The sequence below is a fragment of the Bactrocera oleae genome, chromosome 2 (assembly GCF_042242935.1).
Source record: "Bactrocera oleae isolate idBacOlea1 chromosome 2, idBacOlea1, whole genome shotgun sequence".
Taxonomy (NCBI): Eukaryota; Metazoa; Arthropoda; class Insecta; order Diptera; family Tephritidae; genus Bactrocera; species Bactrocera oleae.
In genome coordinates, this window is record NC_091536.1 from 71,831,760 (window position 1) to 71,855,883 (window position 24,124).

Below are 24,124 nucleotides of genomic sequence, written 5' to 3' on the forward strand. Positions count from 1 at the left end.
AATTTTTCAGTTTTTCGCACGACCTTAAAATTTGCAGATGTAAACGCTATTAAAAATTGTAATATACAGATGTATAGCATATTGGTCAATATTTATATAAACATACCCAGTAACAGGATAATTTTAATCTTCAGTATAAGAAGAAGATACGAACTTATTTATAATATTTCAATATTTCTAGAGCTGTCTTATGTCTGAAGCGATATTATTTGTGCTTCCCCAGGGTGACAGCCCAAAAATGGCGATTTTTGGAAATTACAGAAAGAACCACTGTATCAATATTTTAAAAATTTGATGGTGTATTTATATGTACATACATATACATATAGAATACACAGTAAAATTTTTGTAGAAAAGAATTAAATATATTTCGAGTTACTCGCAATCTACTACGGCGCTAAAGAAGCTCCGTGGATAAAATCTAAAAACAAATTCTGTTATAGAAGATATGGTCCGTATAATGAGCTACGGTAAAAAAAAAAACAAAAATCAAAAATTCAGTAAATGGCAATGATAAAAAAATTAAATATCACCCAAACATTTTGTGCATTTTTGGTCTGCCAAAACTCGATTTCTGATCAGATCAGAAACTATATACAGAACATGTAGAAAACATTTGATAGTAACCGAATAATTTCTCTCCGATTAATCACTGCAGCAAATTCGAAATATGCTGTTTCGAGAAAAACTAGTTTCAAAGTAAACTGATTTACTAATGATGTCAGAATAAATATTTGATTTTTTCGAAATTTTAAACTATGGGGACACCTTAAGGACTAAAGTAAAGTCAAACGACTGACGAAAGTCGATCTATGGGCCGTGGAGGCGGTTTGGTGTCATTTCGACCATTTTCATATTGCACTCAAAGGATGTTGTACGATCTTTTTTCAAAATTTCGCTATATTTGGTAATTATTTATTTTGGTTCCTGTCAAAGATTTTTAGTCTATCTCACATCACATCAAATAAAAGCTTTGACACTTAATATAAGCTTTATAATAATTTATTAACATTTACATACATACTCATATTTGGTAAATAAAGGTATCCTATAGTCTTTGCTTTTCATTATCTTTGTTTTGGAACATATAGTTTGGCTAAGTGTTTAGATCCATTATTCTAAAGTATAGTATAATTTCCTAAATTATATAATGTGATTTCACATTCAAGTTAAAGAAAGCATTGAATTCTCTCCTTAGCAATAAATGTACAATGCAGGTGTATGCGTTTATGTGTGTGTGTGTGTTTGCCTTTATGTGTTATGCAATCAACTGAAATTTTCCAGCCCTTAAAATTTCAGTCAGATTTTGCCGAAATGCGAAAATAAGTAGTTTAATGAATTCATTGATTTTTTCTCATATTTGCTAAATTCTGCTTATATATTTATTGTATGTACATATTATCTGTGTAAAAGCGGAATGATTATACAATTTTATGCATGTACATATGTGTGTGGGTTTAACTTTTGCTAGATGATCTACTAAAATATGTATATACAAATATTCAAAGAATATATGGATTTCATACTCTTATTATATTGTACATAAGCCCAATGCATTTGTTTTTGGTATATTTTTAAGTTTGTAATTTCTGATTTTCTGCACACTTAAAGGTCCGGCTACTTTGCTCGTTCACAACTGAAATTAATAGTCTGAATGGATTTGTCGGCGTGGTGTTTCATGGTGTCTCACATCTTAATTGAAGTGGTTGCTGTTGTCCCGGCTAAACGTTTCGGCTGAGATGGGGTAGTCGATTTCATTGGCATGCTCTACAGGTCGCTTCAGATGTCCCCCCAGCTAAATATGGTGAAAATGGAAAATATTTTTAGCATGTGCTTGTTTATAAATATGTTAGCATGTGTGCTGCTGCCTTTGGCAAACTCACCAATGACCTCATAATCTTGATGAGTCTATATCTGGGGAATGTGTCAATTTCTCTTTCTGGTAATAGTCCTGTCGCTTCATTAGGTATCGCTTGCAGCAATTCATTGGGATGCAATTGCTCTCTTTCGTTTCTGTATACACTATTTGCCAGCATCTCATCCGTTAAGGAGCCCAGAGAACGTTTTCCGTGTCCACCGTAACAAGCTTGTCCATATGCGTTGCAGCCCTCTGTAAGGAAACCGAGAATAGTATATTTGTAATTAATTCGTATAGAGTTTGAGAGTTTTTCGTACATACTTAAATGTTTGTTATTATATGTATGTGTATAAAACTATTAAAATTTGGTATGCGAAAGATTATTTGTTGACAGCTTGTGATCAAGGTAAAATGTTTTATTACTTCGAAATTTCACGACCACAGAGCGCAGTGTAATGAAGAAGAAGGGAGGGCACAATAGACCCGCCAACAGTGCATACTCCTAACTCAATTTAATCTTTAATACTATATGAAAATGACCTCAATGTATTAAAAAACTCGTTTGCTAAATCTCTAATCCTATTAAAACATTTAAAATATTTCAAGCTATAAAAAATTTCGTTAAGTGATCGATTACATATTTCTAATTCTTCTCACTATTTTCACAGAATAAAATTCACACTCAATTAACTTTTAGGCTTGAGTTAAGTTAGACCACCACTTGTGGTAGTGGAGAATAATCTAATCTCAATAAAAAAGTGTTTCGAAATGACATTAATAATTATTTCCAAGTTGTGAGAACTATGGTTTTCAGCATGAACCAAAATTTACTTTTCTGTAAACAGTATTTAGAATGTTGTTGGAAACAAATTTGAGAAGGATAACGAATAGAAGTGATTTTTCAAAGTTTGTTGGCTCGTTGGCTGTCACATCTATAAAAAGCCCTTTGATGCTATTTTATCTTCTTTGCTTGCATTGAGAGAAGATATGTTTGAAAAATAGTCGGATATTGATATTTTTGGGTCAATCGGAATCTTCAGCTGGTAAAGCGAATGAAATTTAGTATATTTTTGACATGCTACTGCCAATCGACCTTTAGTTGTAGGATTTATTACTGTAAATTATTAAGGGAAGTGCAATTTTTGAAAGAGATATATTTATTTATGATAAGAAAAAACTCTTAAGGTTTTTATATTATGCCAATAGTTTCTGAATATGAGTTCATACAAGTTTTGGTGTCAAATTTCAGGTTATTATTTAGACTAATACGATAGTTTATGCTATGGGGTGTAATCAATAATTCCAAGATTGGCAGAATCATACATAAGAAGAAGACAAAATTTCGTAGAATAGTCCTTTTTTAAGAGCGCTGTATAAGTAGAATATAATTACAACTAAATACCTTAATGTTCTCTTTCAGGAATGTGAAGCTATATGCTCTTTGATTGATTGGGTTTGAAAATTTTAAAATTTATTAAAATGTCATAAACTATTTTCTATCTCTACTTTACTTCAGTCTCGATTCTCATTCTGGAAACTTTAAACACGTAAACTTCGCATTCTTGCCGACTTATTTGCGGTGTGATAGCAGCGAAAGAGTGTCTTTTTGAGTATCGCATATGCTCCTATTGTTTACGAAAACACATATATATATATATATATATATATATATATATATGATCTCCAACATGCAGTTTTTCAAGTTCAAATAGCTAATTTACTTGGACTTTAACATTGACTTGCATGAAGAACTCCCAAAAGGTTATGAAGGGAAAACTTAGAGTCAAGCATATTAGACAAAATTAGAATTAGTTGTGGCATGTAATAATCGAAATCAAGCAGCTTTTTGTCTTTGATTTATTCCATAGAGACCCACAAACGCACATATTTGTATATTTGGGTAACGAAACTTTGCGCCAAGCGTTCCCTATATGAGTGATTTCCAAGTATACTTGTATTTTGTATAAGCATATGTGGTCACTGTATTTGCCTATTGTCTAAAATGTTATCATAATTGTGTTAAAATACATACATATGTATGCTTGTAAAATTTTCTGTATGTACGTAATTGAGGTGAGGGTGATGCGATCATTTAATTTCAATTTATACATACCTATTAATTTATTAATATACGCGTCCATATATACATCCTACATCATAAATATGTATATAAAAACATCGCTGATATACATATATGTAAATGTGCATATTCACTCGTATTATGAGTGTTCAAATATAAATAAAATATACTTGTAACAATAAAATATTATTTAAAAAAAAAACTGTTTACGCTTATCTCGCAGAGGGCCGCGCTGCCCAGAGGCCATATGAAATAGACCGAAAATAAATATTTTCTTGCATACAGTTTTTTATATTTATATTTTTATAACAAACAATTTACATAATAAGTTTAATTGAAATATTCACGAGGCAAATACATACATATGTATGTATGTGAAATGATTAGGAGGTGCAAAAAATTGGTGAGACAGAGTCAATTGAAGATTTATTATATATATGTATATATTTGAAAGTTAAAAATATATATAAAAAAACACATTTTTCGACTTCTGTTGGTTCATTGAACTTGTTTGGCGGATTAAATGCATAATTGAAAATTTCAAACAATATTTAAGGGGTTGTTTTGTAAGTGTGTGAATAAAATTTATTGGGAAAACACACATTTAGTATGATTGTATGTAGCAATGCCTTTGTTTCGCCCTCATACATATGTAATATATGCATATATGTAAGTATAACTTTTCCGTTCAACGGATATGGACATTTTCCATTTGATAAACAATACTGCTGTAAGTATTATGTACGTAATGTCACGGCGCAACGCTAGGTTTTGCAGGTGTCAATAACTTTCCTTGCCCCTATTGTTGTTGCGTGTAGAAAATTGTATACAATTTTACTGTAAGTTGCAACTTTATAGTTAGGGTTTTATAGATACTGCTCGGCATCGAAACAGAGCCAATAATTTTTTTCCTTATCAATCAATTTAATTAATATATCTGTGTATACATAACTTAATGTACATATGTACATATATGCATACATTATAAATGTGCATATTTTTACAAATTTTGACAAAATCTGTTATAGAAACATGGAATGTGCCTGTGAAGTTAAAACGGCTAGTTTATGCTGGCATTAGGTATGCACGACTTGTCTCATAACTCAACAAAATCGCCTTGTTTTCTGGGTATAAATGTAATTTCTCCGTAGCCTCCAAAATCGAAAATTTTGTTTCGAATTTCGAGCTTGAGTTTATTGCAAACATCATTATGTATTAGTTGTAGTATGTAACCCTAAAAATTAAAAATATGAGCCTCCTCCACGCTTTCCTCTTATTTCAATGGTGTATACAATGTACCGTATGCTATACGGTTGTCGAGTCTTCGAAAGAAAATTTTTTAATTTATTTGAAAAACTACTGGTTTCATTTTTGAAAAGTTGACACGAGTTTGACCGATTAGTTTCTATGGCAGCTATATAAACCGATCTGAACAATTTGATTGGAGATTGTAACATGTGCTTGGAAAATAAGCCATGCCAAATTTTGTTAAATAATAAAGTTTTCCGTATAAGAACTTCATTCTGATCGTTCAGTTTATATGGCAGCTATATCCTATATTGGTCCGATATCGACGGTTCCGACAAATGAGTAGTGAGCGTATATACAGACATGGTTAATTCGAAACAGCTCGTCACGCAGATCGTTTATATATAATATATATACTTGATAGGGTCTCCGACGTTTCCTTCTGGGTGTTAAAAATTACGTGGCAGACTTATTATATTCTGAAGCGTATAAACATTGGTTTGTGCAATACCCAGCCAATTGCTGTAGATTGTAATAGAAATATATACCCCTAAATGTCGTTTCCTTTGCGAAGCTATTTAACAGTCATTAAATTTAATTAGTCCTTGAGACACATTAATCTTGAAGGAACTTAAGTTATAAATTTGTTGAAAGTATGTTTCTTATTACCAGCTGATCACTGTAACTACCATCCCAGTTCGTATAAATTTATTTGTATGCAAGAGTACAAGTACGCCGATGGTCCTATGCACTCAATTCAAGCGCTTCGAGCTCTTCTGCTTCTTATTCGAGCCCTTTAAACTGTCGAATGAATTTCCGAAGATAAGAAATTTGTTTTGCTCACTTCAAAATGCTGTTTTAAATGCATATACATATATGTAGGTACGAGTATAAATATGAATGTATGCTGTATAAATTTTCTTGTAATATTTTTTACTCTCTATATGTTTCCATTTGCACTTTTGTATACATATATTTACAATGGTATGTTTGTATTTAATAGTTCTGTTTTGCAGCTCAATCACTGCACTTATACTCCTACATATGTACACATTTAAATAGAAACAGTTAGCACTCACTTTCACCAGCAACAGCTCGTGTTCACCTGCTCGCCGGCGTTGTTGCATCATTGCAACTCCTCCCCCTCCCACTTTACGCACTCGCAAACGCAATGTGGAGAAGTGCGAATAAACAGCGCTGCTGCTTGATTATCTTTTAAATTGCCATTTTGCAGGCAATGAACGCCATCTCAAGGTGGATGGCTGGCGAGAAAAGTGTGTAAATTTTGACTTTCAACCTGTAGCTTTATCTATTAATTTGCCTAATTGTGTTACATTGCTCTTATTCTAGTGTCTGCAAAACACGATATTAATTTTATTTGTTTTAGTATACAATACAAAGTGTATATTTGAAGCGGCGGCAAAGGTGTCAAATTAATGTAGACCACAGCCCGGCTGGTGAAGTTGCTCATTTAAAGCCGGTGCTGTGTATGAGTGCGTGTCTATGTACAATATAACGATTGTGAAGGGCACTTACTCTTAAACGCATAGAGCTTCCAATTATGTTGAGTTGGTTATAATAATTTGACAAATAAACGCAATAAATTACTAATTTTATGACTTACTCTTTGCTTGGCCTTGTTGTGCCGCCAAAACGATCGCACAGATCATCAACAACAGGAAGGATACTGAAGAACTCATCGTCACTAAAAAGAAGAAAAAATTTCAGAAACATAATTAAATTAGTAACTATTTAAAAATTTAACAACTTTTTAATTATAACATGACTAACTACAACTACTTTCACGTATTTGTGCTGCTTACTTTAGTAGCTACATTTGTTAGTAAATAGTTCGAGGATTTAACCTCATTTCATGCTTCACTTAGCTACGGATTATATTGTCAAAGACCAAATTAGTTTTCATTCTATATAACAATAATTGAGAAAATGCCATTCACGGAATGCTAAATAATTGTTAAATTAGCAGTTTATATTTTTTGGTCCAATAACTTGACTTAATATATTTGGAGGCCAAAAGTAAAGTCTGTTTCAATAAGATCTAACTTACATATTTGTATGGGTATGTGTATTATTTCTAGACTGCTCCCACATAATACGTATACTTCTAAGAATTCATGAATATAATGTCTTTTTCATCATAAGAACAATTATAGTTTTATTTCAAATTGCCGATTACTGATAGACGACTTCGCGTCGAAATGTAGGCAAACCCCAAAACTTTTTACTTGAATTAATTGACAAGCATGTCCTTTTATCTGACAACTTCAGAAGCATACACAACAAATTTGTTACACTACTTGAGAAACAAAAAGTTTTGCAAAAACAAATTTAATATATTCGAGTTACGCACGATCTACGACGGCGCTAAAAATCCACTGCTGCAATGGATGAAACCTAAAAAAAATACTCTACTAGAAGATATTGCCCGTACATTGACGTAAAGTTAATAAAAAAACAAAAATTGTCAAAGTGGCGGCGTTTAAAAAAAGGTTGAGATTTAACCAATCCGATACAAAAAAATTAAAGGTCATTGTATTGAGAACGATGTACTAAATATGCAGGAAAAATTTGATGGTGAGCGAATCACTAAATTTAAAAAGTTATGGTGAAAATATTGTGCAATTGCAATAACGGTAGCTCTTTATCAAATTTGACTTTAGTTCTCTATTGAAATACGGAAATGCGTCATTGAACATAGAAATTGCCACAAACACAAATACTTCACATAAAACCAATTAGCAATTCGAATTCGGCATAAACATTTAGACCCTTTCTTCAGTCGGCGATCATTAAAACGACCAGCATGCGTGAAAAGATAAACTCGGTCAAACATCAACCAAAAATGATGTACTATAATATATGTACCTAATGTATGTACACCAAATAAATGAATCACAACAAATTCAGCTTGCTCAACAAATATTAGCTTCAACCGCTATTTGTGCTTTGAGACAGTTCCATATACAGACGTATGTATATAGTATACATAAACACCTTAATAGCCTATACCAAAAAGGTTAATCGAAGCAATCAAAAATGGTGTTGTATAATAAAGTTTGCATAAACTTCTTAAGCTGCAAGACGTGAGTAGAATGATAGAACATTGCTAATATAAACAATTTTTGTAAGGTAATCGTTTTTGTTGTTGTCGTAGGTATCTTTATTTAATATTGCTTATTATATTAAATCATTTTCTTATTACCCTCAAATAACGGCAATATTGTTTAAATAATTTTGTGGGCTTTTTGGCTTGAATTTAATTAAAATTCAACGAGTAAAAAGGAGAAACTTCGGCGGTATAACCCTTATGATCCATCCAAAATTCGAAAGGAGTTTTTACAAATGTAACACTTGTTCAGAGTTATCCTTAGTTAAAGCCAATTTTAAGCGAGGTACATTCTGGAGCTGTGGTATGCTCTTCGTTTTGATGTTTTCCTGCAAAGATTTTACAGATTTTTAACTAACTCGAAAATAATTTCCTATATTATACATTTTTTTTCTATCACTAATACGTGAAAGTTGTTTCTAACGCCTTAAACTAATATATTTATTGGGTTATGTGCATTAAAATGATTATGGTGATGAAACTTAATGATATAGCGAGTTTGGTTTTTGCGTTTGTCCGTCGGTTTTCGTAATTATACGTGTTCCTTGCCTCCCTGAGAACGTTGCTGTTGTGTATGATATTTCAAAAAGATTTGGAATATTTACACGTTTTCAAACTATTGTAACTACATAATTAAGCTATGACGCTAAAATTTTTACACTAGAGGTTACAGTAAGAAGAGACACATGTGGTTTAAGAGCTTTTGAAGTATGCTCGAGGCTACCCTGGATATTATGTAGTTATTTCCTGAATTAACTGGACTGCTTCAACTCAGTGAGAGCATTCCGTTGCTCTTCGACATTGGAAATATGAACGATAAAACTACGCTTACGTTTTTTATATTTTAATAATAGTGCTATAGATTGATAAACAATAACGCTAGGCACATATAAATCGAATTTTGAATGATATAATTAGCGTTCATAAGAATCAGTTCAACAATTGGAGTATTGTCTCATCGCTCAATTTAATACGAGAGATGATTAAAACACTAATACAAAGATTTAATCAAAACCCAAATCCAAATAATATCTTTTATATATGGTAACTCTTTTAAAAACGAGCGGAAAGTTGTTTGCATACTCCTCGATCAATATGTGAAATATATTAATACAGTTAAATGAGCTTATTAATTTTTACATAGTGATAACATTCCAAAAATGCAAGATATGGATCTATTAGCTAGGTATATGGGATACCGAATATAATTTTGTCCACCCTTCCGCTTATTTTAATGACGCATGTATCGGCCATTTAATACTACAGTAAATACGGCTGTTATTAATTGCTGCTATTGCTTCGCTTTGACTTTAAATCGAATATCTGAAACAAAGTGAAATAACTTAATGCAACTTCTTTAGGTTACATATCTTATATACATAGTAAAACTGAGTCGAAAACATTTTCCTTTCAAATATTCATCAATTTAATAACTTTATTATTTCAAATTTACTTAATTTCCATTATCGGGCGCATTTAATTGGCTAATAACTAATAGCTTAACTGCACATTAGCAACCTGTACCAGCGAGCTAGTTTATGCAATCGTGCAAATATTTGTAAGTGAATATTGCAATTGTGCATATTGCCAAATCATACCCGAATACATATATATTAAGGTGTCCGTTATTGCCCAAGTTGATGTTGCAGACGCCACCTGTAGTTTCAGGTTTTGCCCTAAAAAATTATCCAACCTAAACAAGCTCTTTATTTTCAATCTAAGACGTGTCTAAATAATTTAACTTTCCTATATATTTAACATGGAATCTTAATGATTTGACAAGTTATTTACCATATACTCATATGTCTGTTGCTCATACGTCATGGTGTTTTGTATGAATATAGTAAATTTATTGCATAACTTCAATTGCAACTCTTAAAAAAATAGTTTGCGTCAACAAACAAAAAAAAAGAGTCAACCTTGAATTAATGGACACCCTAATACATATACATATATGTACATACATACTTTTACATTTCATGCTTGGAAAGCGTGCGTTTATTTTTCTTCATCCAATTCTTCTTATCAGCGATTATTAGTTTGCTATATTCATGCATATATATGTATATGTGTGTGATATCATGAGTACTATATTATAACTGTAAAGTTTATTGGTTAAATAGCCATCAGTTGCATAAGTGATTTTAATGTGTCAATCAATGCATTATAATTAGAGTAAGCACATTTACTGATACAATACACACAAATATACGAATGCTTGCTAGTACAGAGGGTAATCACATTAGCATTTTATATGCCAGAAGGCAAAACATCTGGCGTATGCACGAGTTATGTACCTATGAATGTGTTTGCTTGAACTGGCGGTAAATTATGTATATAAATATGTTAATGCTTTAAATATAATCTTAGCGTGGTTGTTATTGAATTAGAGTAGGCGAAAGTTAATGTGTGGCAAAAAGTTTCAGCTTGCTTCTTTTTGCGTAAAAAGGTTTGGAGTGCTAAATTTTAAATTTCTAAATATTTTTCACTTGTTTGATACATATTTATTGAATATATGGACTTTCTTTTTCTTGTAAAATCTTTTGGTGGTGACGTTGGTTATGGCTCGTAACCTCTCATCATAAATTAATTAATGAGAAGAATTTTTAAAGTAAGCGAAAGTTCTTACCGATTTTATACAATACCTAAAACTTTTTTATTTTCATAATGTATAGAGTATTATTATTTTAATTAATATATAAATTTTTAATCAAATATGGCAAAATTTTTTCATTATATTGTATTTAAACTTCAAAATTTTGTTTTAAAAATTTATTATTAATTTTTTTTCAGCTAATAGGGTTTAACGGTGTTTATAAAATATTAATATTATTTTTTTAACAAATATGAGAAAGTTGGATTTATGTTTATATATTTACATAATACTATATAGTACATATATTTTCAATCAAAAAACTCACCTCTGAGAATTGTACGATACGTTTTGTGCGATTATATAAGCGAATGACCTTCTCGTGTCAAGCAAAATTCACAATCTGAATATTTCTTAAGCTCTACTTTGTCTATATATAGTGTGTATACAAATTTGTTTATAATAAAAATATATTTTATTTTTATTTATTTTTTATTTAATAGTATATTAAAATATCGTTTGAAAATAAGTCGTTGTTTTGTAAAGGTACGCAGTAATCACAGTTATATTTTTACTAATAGAATTGTATATTTATTCTTTGTTTTATTATAAATAATTTTTTATTTTGTTTTTATAATAAATTATTATTATTTTATTTTTGGTGTTGCAGTTTTTCTGGTTATAATTTTTTGCTTTGTGTTCTATTTTGTTCTAATTTAGCACTATTATCATCATTACCGCTGTATAAAATTGAAAACTTTCACACGATTCGCGTTAATTTATGATCGAGCGCTTTGACTGTTCAACTGTGTGACTTACATCTTCAAAAACTTCCGACGAAGTGTCAGTTTATTTATTGCTGAGCATTGATTGAAGTGAAGGCGCTTAACCTGAATAATCTATAACTTTTTTTGTTTGCTTATTTTATATATATGTATGTATGCATGTGTATACTTATACAAGTAAGATAGGGTAAGCTGAGTGGTATAGATGTGGTATTTTATGTATGTATGTTAGATTTGTGGCGTCGGTATGATGGACCCTAAATGATCACTACATATTTACTGAATATAAAAACGTATTATGAAATTAATAAATATTGATAAATATTGAAAACCATATCGAGGGTATGTTCTAATAGCGAGGGTTTCTTCGACGTGTTTCGGTGTGGTTCAGAGAGGATATATAATAATAGAGTGAGGGGATTCAAGTGGGTGGTTTCACAATGGGCCTCCTAAAAGCTTGGGTGCGCCGTTAAACATCTACCCTAACTACCTTCCTGATAGTTTGTACTTCTAGGAGTGCATTTTTTCATAAAAACAAATTTTTATATTTATTTGCCAATAAGAGGCGAATTAAGCTGTTAGGCCAGTACAGAACTAAAAAAAAACTTTCTCGGTTTATTTTTAGGCTGTTATATTAGGTGTACCAATTAAGGTAAACGTACTTTAGGGTCTCAAAACCATTGTTTTTAAAATATATAAAACTTTAAACGCATTTTTCTCAAAACTTCATTTTACAAAGCGTGCGTCATAAGTATATCGTATTCACTCGAAATTTTAACGGTAATATTATTTAGTAAATCGTTTGTAGATTTTTTTTTTATTATTACAAAAAATTAATATTAATTTTTCCAGCCAAAAATTTAAAATTTTTTCACACATCCGTCATTTTGAATTGATATAAAGCGTACGTATTTACATACTTAATTAGCAATTCTTATATGGTTTAAAATCTTGTTTGTTTCAGATAGTGTGTGCTCCTAAAATCTCCTCGTCCGTTGAGGCCGTCTTGAAAAAGGTGATTCTAAAAATTGACCATGTAGCCGCTAGTAGAGTACATAATTGAAATGAGAGCAATTACAATGAAAAAAGTGGCAAGTATAGCGAAAATATCCTCCAATCGGCTGGCATATACTACTCTAACTGGCTTCCTATTGGCTGCTTAACTTAATTTAATACATAGCCTGCACTTACGCACAAACATTTGTTTATTTGTATATACGTATGTATACACTTTTGTGAACATGTTAATTGGCATATAAGAAATTAAAAAATATATTATTAAAATAATTTTAAAATAATAATATTTCTTACATACAAACACACACATAATATTTGTATGTATAAAAGTAGAAAATACCTCGCTCGAGTGCTCGTAAACCATAATATTATTGATTATTAAATAATAATAACAAAGTATGACATTTTAAACTCAGAGTTTGCAGTCTTTATTTCAAATTGTCACACGCCGTATTTATTTGTGCTTCCGTCTGTATGGCTTCTGAGTGACTTATGGAATATTATACATATTTACATTTGTATATACATATATTCATGTATGCATGTATGTGAACACTTATAAATGCTTGTATATGTATGTTGTCAGCGCTAATTGTGATGATTCTTTAAAAATACATTGGCCTCCAAGGCGTGATCGACAACAATAATAAAAACATACCTATCCACGTTAGGGTCCAGGCATATCCCTGTCTTGTTTACTGTCTGCAATCTTGCTATAGCAAAAACAAATAGTTTCGTACGTATTAACCATTGAACTCCTTAGCGCGTAAGCGAAAGTGGTCAGACATGTGTAATAATAACTCATCAAATAAAAAAAAACGCTTGATCGTTGTAAATAATTGTATAAATATAAACATAAATATGGAATAGTCCATAAATAACCACTTGACTTGCTATTTTAAGCGCTGCAGACTTGTTATTAAATTTTTGCGCTACTGATAAACAGTGTTCTACAGCTTGTAGACTAGCTGAACCATTAATATTGAGGGAAAATACATGTACATATGTGTGTGGGTTGGCAACCATATACGTGAGGGGACCTCTGGTATGCAAAGTCTGCATCTGTTTATATACCTCTTCATACTAGTTTTGGGGAGATTTTTCGAACACTATTTGCGAAATGTATGTATATGTGAATATTTAATTACCCACACTATTATGTATAATCGCTCAAATAAATACATACTTATCCATATGTACTTTTGTACTTTATGATAATGTCTTGTGAAAAAATATCACTTATTCTACTTTATTGGCGCAATCAAGGCAATGTTATTGTTTATGCTGTCAAATCAGGTTGTTAATATGACGATTCGGGATTAGCGAAAGTGGCCGGTGATATTAAATAGAAATATTTATCAGCTATGAAAGCTATTTAAAGTCGATTGTGACCAGATAGTACCGAAAATCTGTACATATATGTATGTACATCTATAGTAGATAGTAAAGTAGATAATCGTAGATATATACGCTTATCTTCATGTTGTTTGTGTTAAAATGTGTGAAGCATTTTTAAGATTGTTTTCTCTTATAATTTATAGACTCATATTTACAACAAATGAAATGTGTATGGGATATGTATGTATATATTTTAAGAAATATTTACACATAACAAAATATTACTCATACGACACTTGTACCAAAGAAATGTTTTATACCTTTTGAGATACAGTGCTGGCATATACTGGCTACTTTGGGATACATTTTTTATCCATAACAGGGTATATTAAGTTTGCCACGAAGTCTGTAACACTCAGAAGGAAACGTCGGAGACCCTATAAAATATATGATATATATTATATGTCTGTCTATATATAATATATACGAACTAGTCTCTCAGTTTTTAAGCTATCGATTTGAAATTTGCACCTAACCTTTCCTCACTAAGCAGTTACGCTTTTGTCGGAACTGCCGATATCAGTGCACTATAGCCTATACATATCTGGATACAAACGTAACGATCAGAATCCAGTGTTTGTATGGAAAACTTTTTAATATAAAGATATATGATAAATTTCGAAATTTTAAAAAGGATATATGCTAAGGTAATAGATTTCACAAGCTTTGAAATAGTTGGCGAAGGAAAATATTTGGAATCCAATCACAATAACCCAGTTTATAACAAAGTTTTAGATGTAACGAGTAAGGGCCTGAATGAGAGTGTGGAAAAGTCTGAGCTATTGTTTTATATAATGAAAAGTCATCGCTTATCGATGACTTCTCTACAAAGTTTTCACAACACAAATCTGTTAAATTTTCTGCTACGCAATCAAAATTGTGTATCCCCTTTTGTATATAGCCGCTTGATTTTATCTCTATATAATTATAGTAGTCTATTTCATTTACACGAGTTGATTGTTCGATTCGCCACTAATTAGTACGATGCTGCAAGCAACTGTAAAAAGTTTCTGGGTTTCTAAATTTTGCAGCTGTTAATTTAAAAATAATGAATTTTGAGTTTTAAAATCTAAATTGGAAATTACCTTCGAAAATTAGTTCAACAAAAATCGTGACATCTTCATAAAAATCAACTGCATATCTGTCGTGTGTAAGAGTTATTTCACCTAGCCACGCTGTTATTAAGCAAAATATACTAAACCGATCTATATATATATATATATACATATACGAGGTGTGTTCAAAGGGAAAGGTGAATTTTGATTTTTCTTTAAAATACTTATTTATTCATCCGAATCTTTTTTGTCCCCTTCAAAGTAATCCCCCACGGATATTATACACTTGTGCCAACGTTTCTTCCAATACTCGAAGCACTTCTGAAATGCGTTTTTCGGTATGGCCATCAGCCCTTTCTTCGATGCTGGCTTGATCTCGTAGAAAAAAGTCGCAGGGAGCCAAATCTGATGAATACGGTGGTTGAGGCATAATTACGGTTTTGTTTGTTTTTGGACTAAAAAGCGATACTAATGCGACATTGCTTTTGCTCAAAATTTAGCAATTTCGGAACAAACTTCGCTGCCATACGTTTCATGCCCAAAACATTCGAGAAAATGGAATGGCACGAGTCGATTGATATGCCAACATCCTCTGCAACTTCCCTAATAGTGATTCGACGATTTTCAGAAACGATTTTTTTCACTGTTTTGATGTTTTCTTCGCTTGTTAACGTGTGCGCACATCCAGGATGCTCATCGTCTTAAACATCTTCTCGGCCTTCTGTAAAGTGCTTGTACCACTTATATACACTTTTTTGAGACAAAGTGGACTCACTAAACGCCACAGTCAATATCCCAAGTGCCTTGGAGCCCTTTATTTCTTTTATTCCATATTCTTTGATCGATTTCTTTCAAAAGTCAAAAATCGAAAAGCATACAAAACCGTGACTAAGCTTTTTTGTTGTCAATAACAACCTACTAATCGAAACTGGCTCCTAATGCAAGCACATGATACACATACGTGTCCGATTATAACAAAAACAAAATATCGATAATCGAATTATACAGCCCGCGAAAAATCAAAATTCACCTTTTCTTTTGAACACACCTCGTATATATTGGCTCAAAATAAATGAAATAAATGTGTAACCGTTTAATGCAAAATATAGAAACTAAATATATAATATATGAGCAGTTTGACAATAATAGTACTATTCCGACCTGAACGTCGCTAGCGATAACGAATGGGAAAATTATAATTATCACATTTAACAAAAATAAAAATAATATTAAAACAATTCATGACATTTCAAAAAAGAAACAAAATTGTGCATCTGGAGCGTTGTAAACAAATAGATTTCGTCTTTCCTTTAATTGGGGATTTAAGCGCAAACAATGTGTGTCTAACCCGATTAAGTGTGCTGAGACACTCGCAGCACTCCATAAGGCAGATAGAGGCGAACAGTGAGCAGAGCCGTTTCGCTTAGAAAAAACAAAAAACGGCGATCGAAATGTTGTGACAATTTGACCCAATCGCCACAGCATCAGCGATAAGTGTTGGAATAATGATTAGCTGGGTGATTTTTCGCATAAACAACAATACAAACGCGAAGTACATGCACATACATATACACGCACACGATTTTATAGTCCCACGTGTGTATATATATGCAATATTAAATTTAAATTAATGTAATTGCAAAAATTATACCGTGTGACAGAATGATGAAAAATCGCCCGCAGTTGAGACTTTTGGCAAATAATTATACTCAATAAATATTTGCTGATTTGATTTATTAATCTCCTTCTAATTACCATTACCACCTCAGCCTCGGTGTATCTATTTATCGACTAGGTTTTGAATAATTAATAACGAGTTAAAAGTGCTAGTGTTTGAGTTGCTTGGAGTGATTAAGACTTAGGTTATTCAATATATTTAATAAATAAATAAATATTGATTATATCCCTAGCCCGATGGTATCTAGTGCATCAGCGAGTTATATAGCGTTTAGTGAGCAAAACAAAAGCAACAAGTAAGAAAGGCTGCAACCAAACATTTTATACTCTCGCAATTTTCAAAGAGCAAAGCTGGAGAAATACTTTCAGGTGGTATATTATTAACTTATGTGTATTATAGGTCGTAGAGTCAATTAGTTTCATTAATATATTTGGTGTGGTCCTGTCAGAGATATTTATATTAAAATCAACCTAATTAACTCAAATGTGATATATACTCAACCAGAAGAACGAAATTTGAACTATTCGGAGGCCAATTCAGACCAATTTTATTTATATTTATTTAGCTAGTGATTAAAAAAACACATAATTAAACTGGGTAAAGTCAGCTAGAAAATTTAAAACCTGAATCTGAAACTGTATTAGCTTAATGGGTGACATGGGTAGTATTGGTCTGACTTTATCCATTTTTGCCAACACGAATTATTTTTACTAGAAAAAGATGCACTATGAGTTTCATTAAGATACCTTACAGATTGAGCGATATATGTATTTAGTAAAAAGACTGCCGTAAGCTTGAAAATCGTATATTAGGTATACGAGGTTTGTTCAAAAAGTATCGCGAATTTTTAATTTTCACGAGCTACGTGTATTCGATTTTCGATTGTTTTGATCTCTTACTTATGTTGACAAGGTCGGTATAAAATTTTGTGTGAAAAACAAAAATAAGTACGCGGATGCATTCCGAACGTTGACTGTGGCATATGATGAAGCTACTTTGGACAAAAGTAACGTTTAACGTTGATACCAAATGTTCTCAGAGGGTCGAGAAGATGAGAACGACGAAACGACCGAGCACGTCAGACGAAAACTTTAATGAAGTGAAGAAAATAGTATTGACCAATCGTCGAATCAACATTAGAGAAATTGCTGAGGAACTAAACATATCGATAGGCTCGAGCTATTCGTGCCATTAACCAATTATTTGGGTATGAGTCGTGTCGCTGCGAAGTTTGTCTCAAAATTGCTCAATTTCGACCACAAACAGCGTCGTATTGATATTGCTCAGGAGATGTTGAACTCAGTCCGCTCCTTAGGGCCATAATTGATGACGAATGGGCTTATGGTTATGACGTGGAAACCAAAGCTCAACATCCCAATGGAAATTGCCGCATGAGCCAAGACCGAAAAAAACCCACCAAGTTCGGTTGAATATGAAGGTTTTGCTCACAGTTTTCTTCAATTGCTGAAGCAGAGTGCATCATAAGTTCTTATTAAAGGATCATACGGTCAATAAAGAATATAACCTGCAAGTTATGCCCAATTTGCGGGCAGCAATCCGCCAGAAACGCCCGGATTTGTGAATGAACAAAAATTGGATTTTGCAGCATGATAACGCCCCTGCTCACGCATCGTTGTTTGTGCACGAATATTTCCTAAAACTGATAGGCCTATGAAAGGATGACATTACGCTACGATTGAGGAGATAAGAACTGCATCGAAGGAGGAGCTGAACAAGATCACAAAAAATCACCTTTTAACGTGATTTGAGGATTATATCTAGGGGTGTTTACTTTGAAGGGGACAAAATATATATTCATGAATAAATAAACTTTTTCTTAAGAAATAGAAAATTCGCGACACTTTTTGAACAAACCTTGTATGGAAGACAATTATCATAGAAAGACGCTCTTTGAATTTATTTCAAACATCCCCTAACTATATACGGAAATTGACCTGATTTTACCCATTTTTGACACAAGGGCACATTATTATTAGGAAAAGATGCTGTCTGAATTTTACCTATCTCAAAGATTTGCCGATAGTTTCGGTATTAAGTCCGATATAAGCACTAAGGTCTACATATTCGGTATATACATATATCGGTTCGGTTTCGACCATTATTGGGTAAGAGATGAAGGCATTATTTATGCAAATTTTTTTTCCGATGTCTTCTTGGTGCTTGATTTATATTCTGTAAAGTGATAGAATCAGCTCATTGAACATATTTAACTGCATTCTAGATATAATTAACTACTTTTTCGAAATCCTTAATCTTGCGTTTATAGAAAAACGAATGCTTTTACAAAAATATCAAAAATGTTGGTATATTGCATATATATTTTTTGGGATGTTTTATAATAAATTTGTCATACACAGACCATTGCATCCGTTAACTGACAGCTAAATAGAGTGTGACTCATATTATACGGAAATGCTTTCATTTCGGTTGAGTGCGTTAATGCAATGGTAAGCCGTCGGATTCTAAATTTTCAGAAATCATTCAAGTAATATATTCTTAATGTGTATAAAAATATTTCATAAATATACGCACAACATATTCAGATCAGCTCTGCGGGAAGTACATACATGATGATATAATTTAATTTAAATTATATACCCATTTTTCTTTACAAATGCCCCAAGTCCTCGACTTCAATATCGGTTACTAAAAATTGTTTAAAAATTCTTTTTGTGTAAGTCCCACAATTTGATTTCTATTTAAGACAATAAGTGAAAAAGCACCGGATATGTAAGCGATATTTTACGCATTTAAATGAATATAACAAGCATTAAGCATGTCTGTATGTAGTATGTAAATACGGATGTATATAAGAATGTATATTTGAGTGCAATTAATTATGAAATTAATATTAGAGCAGTCGGTAAAGTTTAAGTGCTCAGCTTCCATGACCGTAGGCGGAACGGAAAAAATGAACCGCACAAAAACAAGAAAAAACACAAAAAAAGAAAACATTTTTTTAATGAAATCGGCAGAAAGTGAACGTCGCGCAACATTTGACTTCCTGTCCTAGACACAGTTACTCTGCCATCGCTTTCTATTCATTTGTGTACTTTAAATATCCTATTTTGCTATTTCTCATCCATTCATGCCATCGCACAAAAAAAAGTTACACGCTAACATCCTGTGCTTGGAAAAAAAGAGAGATTACATGGCATTAAGGAGCGCAATCGCATATGACGTTTAGCTTTTTATGGTTTTAGCATTTAGTGCTTAAAGCAATTAAATGTATTTCTATATTTCAATAGATGTAAAGCAATAAACAGTATGCATGTAGTGAAAACAAATAGTTTTATGTGTAACTTTATACACTTATCATCTAAAAGCCTGTCTTTATGCTTGTGAATAGAAAATCATATGAAAATATTAATAGAAAAATAAGAAGAAATGTTAACTTCGGTTGCATTGAAGCTATAATACCCTTTGCAAATACAAAAGGTTCTTTTGTTTGGTTTGTATAGCAGCTATATGCTATAGTGATCCCATTTTTAGATTTTCAGATTACATTATTGCTTTAGGTAATAAACCATGCCAAATTTGGTAAAGATATATCGCAAAATGTAAAAGTTTTCCATACAAACCCTTTATTCCGATCGTTCTTCCGATATAGGCGGTTTCTGGGGAGAAAAGGGCGTGTGCAAAATTTCAGATCATCATGACATCTGTCAAACATTCAATAACCATACTGTCATTGAACAAACAACATCATATTATTTCATTGTATTGAAAATGTCAAATTTTGTACCGAAAAGTAATGATTTGCGGATAACTTTAATTTTTTGTTTCCATTTGAAGAAAAGTACTGCAGAGTCGCATCGAATGCTTGTCGAGGCAAGTGGTGATCATACTCTATCAGAAGCAACATGCCAAAGATGGTTTCAACGATTCAGAGATAATTATATTAATGTGAGAAATGAAGAACGTGGAGGACCACCAAAAAAGTTTGAAGACGCGGCACTGCAAGCAATTTTGGATAAAGATGATTCTTTGAGTCAAAAGATAATGACAGCACACAATTTCAGACCGTTTGAAAGATCCAAAAGTGTGGAAAATAGGTGCCACACTTGTGAAATTTTGCTTCAAAGACACGAAAGAAAATCAGTTTTGCATCGAATTGTCACTGGCGATGAAAAACCGATTTATATAAGAATCCTAAACGAAGGAAGTCATGCAAAAACAGATCGATTCGGTAAGAGGGCAATGCTCTGTGTTTGGTGAGATCGTTACAGACAAAAAATGATCAATTTGAACCCCGCATTGATCGAAAATGACCAGAATGGCCGAGTAGACACGGCAAAGTAATTTTGTTACACGACAATACACCAGCATACAAAGCAAAATCGGTGTAGGACACAATCAAAGTACTTGGCTGAAATCTGCTGCCCCACTAGCCTCATTCACCAGACTTGGCACCTTACCATTAGTTTTCATCCATGGGACACTCATTGGCTGAGCAGAACTTCGATTCCTACGCGAAGTCGAAAATTGAGTGTCTGATTGGTTTGCTTCAAAAGACGAACACTTCTCTGGTATGACATGATATCAACAAATTGGCAGAAAGGTGTTCAAAATGTGTAAAAAGTTATGGTCAATACTTTCAAATATTTTTTTTGTACTTTCCCATTCAAAATTAGTACTTCATTTTCACAAAAAAACGCTCACTTCTTACCGGTGCACCTGAGTGTTACAAACTTCGTGGCAAACTTAATATATCCTGTTCAGATTATAATGAGATATTTTCGTGTGTAAACGGCTTATGTATAACTAAATCTGAAAACATTACTAGAAATTCTTTTTCGCCGCGTTGTTTGATATAAACAACCTTCAAGTCGAATTAAGATTACTTAATAAGGAAAAAGATCTTTTATGAAGATCTATATCTTGACTTTGATTAGTTGGTTTTAATCTATGCCAAATTTCGTGAAGTATCTTGTCAAATAAAAATATTTTTCATATATGATCTTATCGGTCAGTTTGTATATTAGCTATATGATATGGTGGTCCGGCAAATGCAAAACGGTAAATCGCGTATATACAGATATACGCCCATGGTTAAATCGGATCAGCTCGTCACGCTGATCATTATATACTTTAGAGGGTCCTCGATGTTTCCTTTTGGGTGTTACACACTTCGAGGCAAACCTTATAATATGAAATTTAGATAATTCTTTCCTGCAAGTATTTGAAACTGCCAACATCTTAACTATCTGTTGCAATATATTTTTGGCAATAGTTGTCTGCATATAATCCAGTATATGTTTTTTCGTACATTTGAAATCGTTTGCAAAATTTACTAATTTCCATAAAAATTTCGAATTTGTGTTTTTGCAATTTGACAAATAATCTTTTATCGCTCGCTTACGAGTTTTTTGGTAGGGTTGTTTTATAACAAATAAGATTGAATGCTACACTTTTTTTAGTTTTTCAAAAGCTTAATAAATAAAGTTAGGATTAATAGTTCAATGCTGTAAATAATCAGCAATAAAACTCAGGAGTTGATGAACAATAATTATATGAGTAAATTATATGTGTATGAGCAGAACGAATTTTTCTTCCATCACCGAGTGTTAAATATGCTTCGAGTATAGAACTTTGATCTGAATCTGTTCAAAATTTGTAGTTTACTTAATATTTTTGCCAATATTTGATTTCATAGACATCAAAAATTTGAATTTGAATGCTACTGCTATATATAGTTTTGGATGTTTCGAACAATCCTAGCGTTAAATTTAAATTTCGACATATTAAACTTGTAAAAGGTTTCTCATAATTATTAATCAAAGCTTTGGCCTTACCTCATTATCAAATTTACTTAACAGTTTAATGATTTTGAGTTATGGACCATTATTGTAAGCGGAAAAATAAATATCCTCTCCACATTATTGATTAAATGTAGCTTTAAAAACAAGCAAAAGATGAAGCACACATTTAGGCGCGGCCAAAATATAATATTTGATACAAGTTCCTAGTGATATTCAGTTTTTGAGAATTGGATTTTAGAAAAAGAGAATTTTTTAGAAATAACACTAAATTCTCTTGCTTAATATAAAACAAACTTACTTTAAGACCAAGAGTTTGAAAAATTTATGCATTTTATTCCAAATACTTTCAAACAAAATATGAATAACATGTTTAAAAATTTTAACTATTTCAAAATTGTTAATGTATAAAATTCAAAAAAAAAAAATTTTGCTTACCGATTTGATATGGATTTGCTCAAGCCTTTAATTATTAAATATTTTAAGAGTGCAGCACAATTTTTTGAACGACCACTAAACGGAATTTTTGATTACTATTTCTGAGCTTAGCTGCACTCTACTGTAGTTACGGTTCTTGTTGAACTCAAAACGATTTAGACTTTTTTTGCAATGCACTTTTATATTTTATTGCTTTCGTTTATGATGCGCTATTGTTACTCAATTGCGCGTACTTTTACGTGTCGGTCGGTATATTTTCTTGGCTAACACCACTTGTTGTCTCACGTAACTGTATTGAAACTTAAATATTGTTTCTGACTTTGTATGCTACCGCGGTCACAATTTGCTGCTAAAGTATGCAAGCGCTAAAATTTGAATGGGTTCTCTGTGTTGTGCGTTGTCATTTTATACTCGACTAATAACGATAAGCTCCGACCGAGCAACAGGATTCTACATTTCAGCCAATCACAGAACGTTATCAGCCACGAGCGTTACCGAGTATAACGAGTATGATTTGTTGTAGTGTGGACGCCCACCCGACGCCTCAGCCTCAATTTGATATTTGGCTGTAGGGAGGTGCATAGCCAAAAGCGTAGGCTCAACAAACGCCACCAAGCTTTCATCTTGGCGTGCCATTTAAGTCCAATTTCTGTCTGTGGGAGTGTGTGTGCTCTTTTTTGGACTTTTTTCACTTGAGTTGTTTGTTTTACTGTTTCCCTTGGGTAATTTCTTAGTTCTGTGGACAACTTTCTATTTTGAAGAGCTGTGCATCTGTTTTAAATGCTTGCAGCACACACGTTATCTTTGAGCGTTGTAGAAAGCATGTTGGCATTGTATTTCGGGAGTGGAGCGACTTATGACTTATGTAAATGATTACACCGATTAATTGGTTAAGCTAATCATGCTATCAGTAATGACGCATACGTGGTCACTAAACACGTGTGTAGTTTGTATATACATATATGTTTGTATAATATATGTAGGTGTGTATGTGTGGTACAATTAAGTCGCTTAAACCGTAAAGGTCAGCAGATTTTCCTTAGAATTGCTTTTATGCAAATGAATTC

General features: G+C 32.2%; 1 protein-coding gene across 4 annotated transcripts; it reads right to left on the reverse strand.

The window, feature by feature from the left end:
• Nucleotides 1-986: 986 nt before the first annotated feature.
• On the reverse strand, nt 987-23,433 carry CCHa2 (neuropeptide CCHamide-2). Of its 4 annotated transcripts, none has more exons than XM_036368094.2 (5): nt 23,058-23,431; nt 11,235-11,336; nt 6,811-6,891; nt 1,884-2,110; nt 987-1,795 (listed from the first exon to the last, which is right to left on the reverse strand). In XM_036368094.2, exons 3-5 carry the CDS (start codon nt 6,884-6,886, stop codon nt 1,694-1,696), a joined length of 405 nt encoding a protein of 134 aa, XP_036223987.2. In that variant the 5' UTR covers nt 6,887-6,891; nt 11,235-11,336; nt 23,058-23,431; the 3' UTR covers nt 987-1,693. The 4 variants fall into 4 exon arrangements, with proteins under 4 accessions (XP_036223987.2, XP_036223986.2, XP_036223992.2 ...); XM_036368093.2 differs by lacking the exon at nt 23,058-23,431 and adding an exon at nt 11,645-11,743; XM_036368099.2 differs by lacking the exon at nt 11,235-11,336 and having other exon boundaries at nt 23,291-23,433.
• Between the last annotated feature and the right edge of the window lie 691 nt (nt 23,434-24,124).